Raw genomic sequence first — 8,999 nt, forward strand, 5'->3', positions numbered from 1 at the left:
TCACAATAGACTGGACATGGTGTTCCTAAGCTGACGTGTCGCACCAAGCCAACTCAGCACCATGAGCTTGAGGCTAGCCAATCGCCTGACACCATCCCTCTGCACCCACTCTGCTTAAGGCTGTACGAGATGACACGATCATATACTAGGCTATATAGGAGATGGGAAGCAGTACCAAATGAGACTGAATCGAGTAGATCAAATGGTGCTTGCACCCAATGCTCGGGCTAGTTACTTGCGATGTTACCAGGCATTAAACAACTATGTACGATGACGACTAAAGATCATTAAAATTATCATGTACGACCACATGAAATATGTGTAAAAGCTACCCTAGGAATAGCGCTAAGGTTGAACCTCAGACACACACTCAGACACACACTCTAACTTGCTAACTTAAAGCATTGGAGGGTCGAATCGAGAATCTCCTTCTTGATTCTGACCTATGTGCAAACACCTAGCAAATAGTTAAAGCAGTGATCTTCAACCTTTACTTGGGAGAACGAGACCTATACCTCCTCAACTAGATCTCGGATTAACATGTTCCAGCTCAAAGATCGTACTAGCGATCTTGCGCACTCCGGATGGGCCAACCCGTGTTGACACATCGATCTCGGCGTAAATGTTCGCAATGAATAAGAAGACAAAAGGACGAAAGTAATATATTTCGGTAATATCTGTGATGGCAATCAGGCGACTGGCCGAATGATGCAGAAGCCTAATGGACAGCGGAGCTGCACGCCACTTCTCAGGCCCTCCTTCACCAACTAAATGTTCGTAGGACCACTTAAATGACAGTAAGATGGGATTCCGGCTTCCAGTCGGCTGTTGATCGCTTGCCTTCGTGCGCGTTATCCTCCTTTCTGCGTAACTCTTTATGGCTCTCACAGCAACCGTGCGCTCGCCATCAGTGCAGCCTTCTGTCACACGGGTGAGAGCTCTTAATACAACCATGGGTGTTCCTTCGTCTCACGGCGGAGCGCAGACGGAGGAGAAGCGGCGGCGCCTCCACGCGACGGAGGCGGCGAAGGTGGTGAAGGAGATCATCACGGCCCCGCCGGGGGTGTGGCGCGGAGGTCACCCGTCTTGGCGGTCGCAGGGATCACGTCTGTCTCGTGTACCATTGGATGCACGTGGGGACCACCTCTCTGCCGAGATGTAATCTGCGACACGAGCTCTGATTTACCCTGTCTTCCGCAAACCTCACCTGAGACAAGAAGCCAACGCAAGACGACGGAAACCGGTGGGACCCGCGCTCCCCCCGCCCCACGGTTCCCGGTTGAATCCGCTACCTCATCGAAATCCTCCGCTCGTGACAGCGCATGCAGCAGGCGAGCTTTTGCCACTCCGCGGAGAATCCTATGACGTCCCTTCACCGTAACATGTTCCCATGTTTTACCACCAACACGTCCTTTACACGTGTGCAATATTATGCTTCCGCGAGATATCTTACCTTCCCTAAAATCCGCTACAAAGATGTGCCCCTTCTTAACCATTAGACGTACGCCACGCAGTATATGATTAGCGGGACCCTCTTTTGTACGTGGAACACAACAAAGTTTGCTGCTTCCTTCAAGATATTCGATCCGGTAGAAGAAGAGTCCGCCACCGAAACCCGAGAGATTCTTTCATGACGAAAATGACCTTCCATGTGGCGAAACCTTTTTCCCGTTATCGCGAAATACTCGATGTCATTTCAGTCACTTCAGACAAAAAAACAATATTTTAACAGGAATATTACAAGAAAAATAACGATGCTAATTGAGAACTTCGCTGTGCTGCTTCCGAGTTCCAACAGGTCATTGGAGTCGTTCGGCTCTTAAATATTCGCGTGGGGATTCCGAGGGGAAGGCGAAAGAGCCGAGGATGCCCGCATTAGGGTTGGGATTTCAAGGGGAGGTGGTGGAGGAGGAGGCGCGGAGGAAGGAGGGGCGGCAGCTGAGGTCGGGGGGGCGGCGGAGGCGGAGGCGAGGCGACGATGGCAGCCCCGACACCTTGATCTATTACTCCTCCGACCACCACTCTTGCAGCGGCGACGGCGCGTTTGGTGACGCCGGAGGCAGTCTCTTCTCCTCCGGCGCCAGGAGCGCCGGCAACCCCTGCTCCTTCGGATCCGACCACGAAGCCGTGTTCTCCATCTTGGTTTTGTCTCTCACTTGGCTCTCTCATCCATCTCTCTCAGAAGCCTATATTTTCCGACCCATTTCTCGTATCGTTTTGGAAAAGGAAATGTGGTGGGGTTTAATGACACTCCTTTTTCTACAGTTCCTTAGATTCGTTCTTGAGACCAAAAAATGGGAGCTTTCCGGAAAGAAGTCAAAAGCGTCTGTCAACAACTTCATTTTTCTACAGCAAATCTGAATAAAATAGTGAGCATGAATCGAATTATACTGATAACATAAGCCCAGGGGAGGGGAGAGGACCGAGAAGAAGAGGAACTATCTGTGTATTTAAGCTTCTTAAATGTAGTCTGTTTTGCTTCCTGGTTTGTTCTATAATTACATTTTTCCTCAGCAATTCTTTTTCTGAAAGAGAAAGAAGAGACGCATTAATTTGACCGAGCAGTCATCAGATCCGAGTTCTGATTATTCCTTTTCATTTGGGGATTACATATTCATAAAAGCTTCATTAGAATATCACGAAGAAAATGGAATTGGGCACAAGAAAAGATTATTAAAGCAAAAAAATACCAAGCAAGAACGCGAGGAGTGAAAGAAGCGAAGAGTAAGAGGCTTGTGAAAACCAAAAAGACAAGATTTACATCTTTTGGGTCAAAAAGACAACTTTTACATCTTTTTTTCCTTTCCAAATCGAGCTTTTTTTTACTGCTGTAGCTGACTTGTAAGGACAGTGTTGGCTTTTCTCTGCGTTAATAGAGACTTATCCGCCTTTTTGTGATTGATACAGCAGCCCTTGGCGGGACGCGAGGCCGCCGGCGCTGGCCGTCCCGCGCACCCAGATCTAGAAGGCAGGTCCTCCCCTCCTCACCATTCCCTAGGTATCCTCACCCCCTCCCGATGCCACAGCCTTCAGCCACCTAATCCCTCCAAAGGTGAGTGCTACACTTGTAGTGCCACCATTCTCACCGGCTGAGATGGTGTTCCCCATCTTGTCTTACCCTTCCAAAAAGGGCAATCGACCAATTTTCTGAAGCCTTTCTCAATTGTTGCAGTGCCAGCCAAGGACTTGGAACAGAGAGAACCGGAAGAAGTAGAAGAAGAAGAAGGGAAGGAGGAGGATGATGTAGTAGTCGAAAAACAAGAATCTCTGAAGCCATCAAAGCATTCCTTATCTAACGCTTTCAGAGGTATATGGCATTCCCTTGTTCGTTGACCACATTTGAGAGTTGCGAAATTTACTTCCTTTTTGTAGAATGCCAGAGCCGGCGGTGCAGATCTGAAGCTGTTACTTTACCCAGTAGGAAGCCGTGCAGGCGGCGGCCTGTCTCCCTCGATTTCAACGGCCAAACCGCTGATTTGTCGGTCCTGTCGCCGCGGTTCTTCGTTGGTGGCGTACCAGGGATGAAGAAGAGCTCCGCTACCTCATCTCGAAGTAGGTCCGGCACGTTCCCAAGTCCCGGGACGCCGAACTACCGGCACGGCGCTGGAGCGGCTGCATACCAGAAGGGATGGAGTTCGGAACGAGTCCCTCTGCCGGCCCATAACAATCGGAGATACGGGGGCAGCGGCATGTTGTTGCCATTCGCCAATGGAAGGGCTTTGCCCTCAAAATGGGAGGACGCAGAGAGATGGATCTTCAGCCCGGTCTCAGGAGATGGGGTTGGGAGGTCACCGATGCCCCCATCACAACATAGGCGGCCCAAGTCGAAAAGTGGTCCGCTTGGAGCTCCGGCTGGAGTAAGTGGGACTTATTCATTGGCTTCACCGCTCGTTCCTTGCTTTGATAGTGGCAGGGTCGGAAATTTTGCAGCGAACTCACCTTTCCTAGCAGGAGTTTTGATTCCCGAACGAGGTTTTTATTGCAATGGTAGTGGAGGAAGAGGAGTTGGTGATGGTGGAGGAGGAAGGGGAGGAATAATAGGAGTTGGCGGTGGCAGTGCCATGGGTGGGAACAATTCGGGTAACGGAGAGCCTTATATAGTCCGATCTGCTAGCATTCATGGTTGGTCTGATACCCTGATCGAGTCATCTTCGTCAGTTCCGAGCTCTCAGGGTACTGGAAAATGTTCTTTCATTTCACTTATTTGCTATTTTGATCAAACTTTCTGTTTTTGGCATGGTCATATTGTTCCTAAGCAATTATCATAACCCATAGGCAAGGAAAGCTTGTGTCTCAAAGTACAATATCCTAGACATCAATCTTAGTTATCCTATTGCAACACCCCGTTGACATACCGTTTTAAGGGTTTTATATGTCTCCATGCGTACAATGAGGTTTATTTCCATTTCACTTTAATAGTTTACACTATTAATAAAGTAAATGAGTGCTGTTTATTAAGTGCATAGTTATTTTTATGATATAATTGCAACTAGTGCTGAATACTTTTGTTTCTTTTTTTGTTAAAGATAACTAACAAAGAGCTATAAGAAATCTTATTATAAGATTTATACATCGCTCTACTGTTATTATTTTTATTAAGGATAATTGGTAGAGAACCATTTAAATTTTAAGAAACAAGCAAATATCATGATCAACAAGCCTTGTATGAAGTAAATTTTTTGCAGGTTAGGTGAATGTTGAGGATTTGTGTATACTAAGTTTTTACTTCTGCCTCCAAATTCTGTGAGAGAGAGTTATTTGACTAGCAGAGTATGTTTCTAAGATGATACACTAATATCACAATTTAGAAGCCACATATAATTGCATGCCATCTGCACATAATTACACATCCATACTTTTCTCATGTTATTTATTTTCAATTTTTTATATCTTGTATAACTTTACATGCTTTATATCTGTGCTGTACTGAAACTTAATTGTTCCTGTTGGAGGAAAATATTTTATTGTACACTACATATAACATGTTTCATGTAAACTTCTGTTTAAATGCTTTGCTGGCCATCAGTCACGTAGTTATTCAATGCTACATGTTAATGCAAAACAAAAAATATTGATTATGATCATGACAAATGGTTTCCATTTTCATGTTGCCTATGAGTTCTAAAGAACATTCATTATTTACTATTTTATTGTCATAAGGTTGTTGCCAGTTCCATCTATCACTTGATGCTTTCCATTAGCTGAGGCATGTTACACCTCCGCATTCTTCTCCAGTTATCTTAGTATTAAGTTCCTTGGGCTAGTGGTAGCTTACCTTGTAAACTTTAGCACACTTTTTTATACATGCATATGCTTTTAAAGTATCTTTGTATAACAACCTTATGCCACAGTTCTATTACATTTTGTTCCACCTTGTTGGATATATTCAAATGTATTAAGCAGGACTGTGCTATATGTGGTGGCATAAAGAGCATAAATATTGTCCTTTTAAGGTCTTAAACTTACCAAATTCTCTTTGGATCCGTATACAGATGAGAAAATTGATGGTACCATAGAAGCAGCCTCTACAGTTTCAACCTCAATTTTGAGGAAGGATGTGGCAACACAAATGAGTCCAGAGGGAAGCACTCCCTCCTCTCCCAAGGAGGGACCGTTTTCCTCGTCTCCGGCTTCAGTTCCTCCCATTGAGGAGGTAGAGCGCCACTTCTCAAAGATTGAGATTAGGGATGTGGAGGTGGATGATCGGGTTACAATGACCAGATGGTCCAAGAAACACATAGCACGTGACTCTGATAGGCATCCAACAAGCATCATAGAATGGAAGAAGAGGACTGCGGAGGAAAATACAGATGCTTGGGTAGTTGCTGAGACAACAAGATCCATATCAAAGTAACATCATCATCATTGTCATCTGTTTCTTTGTGTTATTTCCATTAGTTAATTTTTATATTATTCATGCAAGAGATTTTGAGGCAAATTGTAGTAACAATGCTCCTTATCTTTGAATGGTTTCTAGTGACACCAAGTCACTGCTAGAAGGCAAGGTGGGTGTTTATCTTACTAATGCGGTCACTGCCTGCACCATGAGATTGTGCACTGTCTCTGGTAGAGAATTAGAATTATAACCTGAACAATTGCCTGACAGTGACTAACTTGCAACAAGTGACTTTCTTTAGTAAACTTTTAATCATTTTGGAAGAGTATGCAGCATGTCCAAATCAAGATAGCCATTCTCTTCATTCAATGATGTCTAATCATTTTTTTTCTATTGAAAACTTGTTTGTTTATACTTATATAACATTACATGATAAATATCTTTTTTCAGGAAATAAAAACTTTCTTGATGCATTTCACCAGATTTTGTTTACATGATATTGATAGTCGCAATATTATTTTTCTGATTATCCAATTCTCTGACTCCATAACATTTTTGGAAGGCATAAGAGAGAGGAAGCCAAGATTACAGCTTGGGAGAACTTGCAGAAGGCAAAAGCAGATGCAGAGATCAGGAAGCTAGAGGTGCTTTGAACTTACGTAGTTTACCTTGTTATGCTGAAGACTGGAGTTTTCTAACTAATCTTCTTTCTTAGCTTTCTGAATTTTGTATTTTACATGGCTTTATTGGATGCTTTGCACATTTACAAAGCACTAAATCTTATTACAGATGAAACTAGAAAAGAAAAGATCTTCTTCGATGGAAAAAATTATAAACAAACTTAGATTGGCTCAGAAGAAAGCTCAGGAGATGAGGAATGCAGTGACTCCCAGCCAAGTCAACCAGGTACCAAAGACTGCCGGAAAGTGTCAATACTTCCGTAAGCGTGGGCAGATCAGTTCTCTGAGTGGCTGCTTTACTTGTCATGCCTTCTAGTCCTCCTTAGTTTCCACTGCAAACCTTTTTAAAATCAATGCTTGAGTAAGTTGATCATCCAACATGCAATTTTGAGTTCTTCATTTACTCAAATTTTCTTTTTGCAAAGCTTGGTGCTGTTAGTTAGAGTTTGGGTTTATTAAAATCAGGAGAGGTATCCATCAGCTTATTATTGTTGAATTGCAGTGGTGTAGATTTTGATAATCAAATAATCATTTTCATGGAACAAACATGATCTATTTAATTGGCAGATTTTGTGATTTATGGTTTGCATGTGGGATCATGGGATCTCCTGTTCCTTCCCAATTTACATGGTTATTGTTTTTCACTCTTTGGTCGGGTTTGCTGGCGGCAGTTGTTTTAATGGACGAAAGACTATGTATCATGTGGTACCGTGTGACCAGCAGGTGTTAGATATGCATTTTACTGTTTGGGTCTGGGATCATTTGTGCATAATCAGGGACAACCAATTTTATCTTCGTATATAGTATCTGCAAAGAAGATTTATGGTCTAACAGAAGTCAACCATATTGTTGTATTTCACTAAAAGTCACCTCTCATTTCAATGAGTAGCTCAAGTTGTATTTACATATTTTAACATATTTTATTTGCTTTTTCAGTGAGAGAATTTATTGGTTGGTTCACTGTGTATCTAGCAACAGAAATTGATTCAATAGGTCCCATGATGCTAAGGTCATATGCATTCAACTATATAACTTGAAATACATATCTACTCTTCTAGTTTTCTTTTATGTTTGCTGAGATTACTGCATTTTTACAAAATTGTTTTTTCTTTTTAAAAAATGGCATCTTGTTTTTGTTGATGGCATGTAAATAAGCAATGGAGTCTGTGAGCAGAACTGGATTTGAACAACAATGTACTACTTATTGGCATCCATGAAAATCCTAATAAGTCTGCACTCTGCAAAAACAGTTGATTCTTGAAACACAAAACCAATAGGTTGTCACAATCACTTGAACACTAGGGAACAGTTGCAGCATTTCTTTATTCTTATTTGCCAAAACTGCTAATAACACATAATTGGATTAATTATAGAAAAAGGATCTTTCTGGCAGTTATTTCTTTTTTCTCTGAAACTTCACTTTTTTTTACCAAGTTCACTCTCCAGCAAGCTGTAGTTATAACTCTCCAGTCCTTCATACATAAATTTCACCATCTAGACTACACTTAGTAAATTGCCTAATAGTGGTTTGCAGTTTATTATACAGTCTTATAGCCCAATGTTAGGTCTGATATGAAGGCTTTATCAGTAATCCCCTAGGACTTTGTGGTTCAATGCTTTTATTGTAATTGTGAATGATTATATTAGAGATCAAATATTCTTATGTTGCACTTCTGTTAACTAGTTTTTTCCCCCCTTTGTAGGTAACTTATTTTGTTATGATTCCCCGAGATGGAGGCCTTAAGATGGGAATATTTGTGCTTCATAATATATCAGAATCTGCTCTCTCTCTCTCTCTCTCTCTCTCTCTCTCTCTCTCTATCTATATATATATATATATATATATATATATATACTGTCAGGCTGTTGGCTAGTTTCAGAAGAAGGCACATTCATTTTATGCTGTTCAGTGAAACATGGTTACAATTTACAAATACATATAAAAAGGGTACCTCTTCTGGAACTGCAAATAAAGGTCCCTCCATCAAAACAAGGTTAAGAAAGGTGAAATGAGAACTTCTTTTCTTCATGAACTACACTAGATATTGAGATGAATGCTTATTGTGCATAAAAAATTGCACCATTCTCATGTTTGTCTTGTGGATAGGCTTGCACTAGGTCATAGCTTAAAAATGTCCAACGTGGGTTGAGAAATATGAGCTGCAAGGTAGATCCGTAGCTACTAGGAAATATGTTTTTATAGTAATTTCTGGTCTTGAGGCGGTCATTGAGCTAAGCTGAGATGGATTTGCCAATTTACTAGGTTAATCAAGTCTATCCTAGTATTCACAGGTTACAATTATGGAAGAATTTGTTTCCTAGAGTTCAGGTTCTTTGTTTGATTTTAGTACACCTATCATAGTTTGATGAGTTAGTGCCACGGATTTGCAGTCTAAGCTTTCGTGATAATTATACAACAGAGTCATGGTGCACATGCGGTTGTCTTTGACACGAAATACAATAATGGGCTTGATGAATTGGCA

General features: G+C 41.9%; 1 protein-coding gene across 2 annotated transcripts; it reads left to right on the forward strand.

The window, feature by feature from the left end:
- Positions 1-1,831: 1,831 nt before the first annotated feature.
- Positions 1,832-8,361, forward strand: LOC103984036 (uncharacterized). 2 transcript variants are annotated; one of them, XM_018826288.2, is made up of 8 exons: positions 1,832-2,142; positions 2,911-3,052; positions 3,173-3,307; positions 3,373-4,173; positions 5,493-5,850; positions 6,399-6,480; positions 6,626-6,877; positions 8,220-8,361. In XM_018826288.2, the coding sequence occupies exons 1-7, from the start codon at positions 1,867-1,869 to the stop codon at positions 6,830-6,832; spliced, it is 2,001 nt and encodes a 666-aa protein (XP_018681833.2). In that variant the 5' UTR covers positions 1,832-1,866; the 3' UTR covers positions 6,833-6,877; positions 8,220-8,361. The 2 variants fall into 2 exon arrangements, with proteins under 2 accessions (XP_018681833.2, XP_009399715.3); XM_009401440.3 differs by having other exon boundaries at positions 1,835-2,142; positions 2,908-3,052.
- The last annotated feature ends 638 nt before the right edge of the window (positions 8,362-8,999 follow it).

The sequence above is a fragment of the Musa acuminata genome, chromosome BXJ2-5 (genome assembly GCF_036884655.1).
Source record: "Musa acuminata AAA Group cultivar baxijiao chromosome BXJ2-5, Cavendish_Baxijiao_AAA, whole genome shotgun sequence".
NCBI classification, from domain to species: domain Eukaryota; kingdom Viridiplantae; phylum Streptophyta; class Magnoliopsida; order Zingiberales; family Musaceae; genus Musa; species Musa acuminata.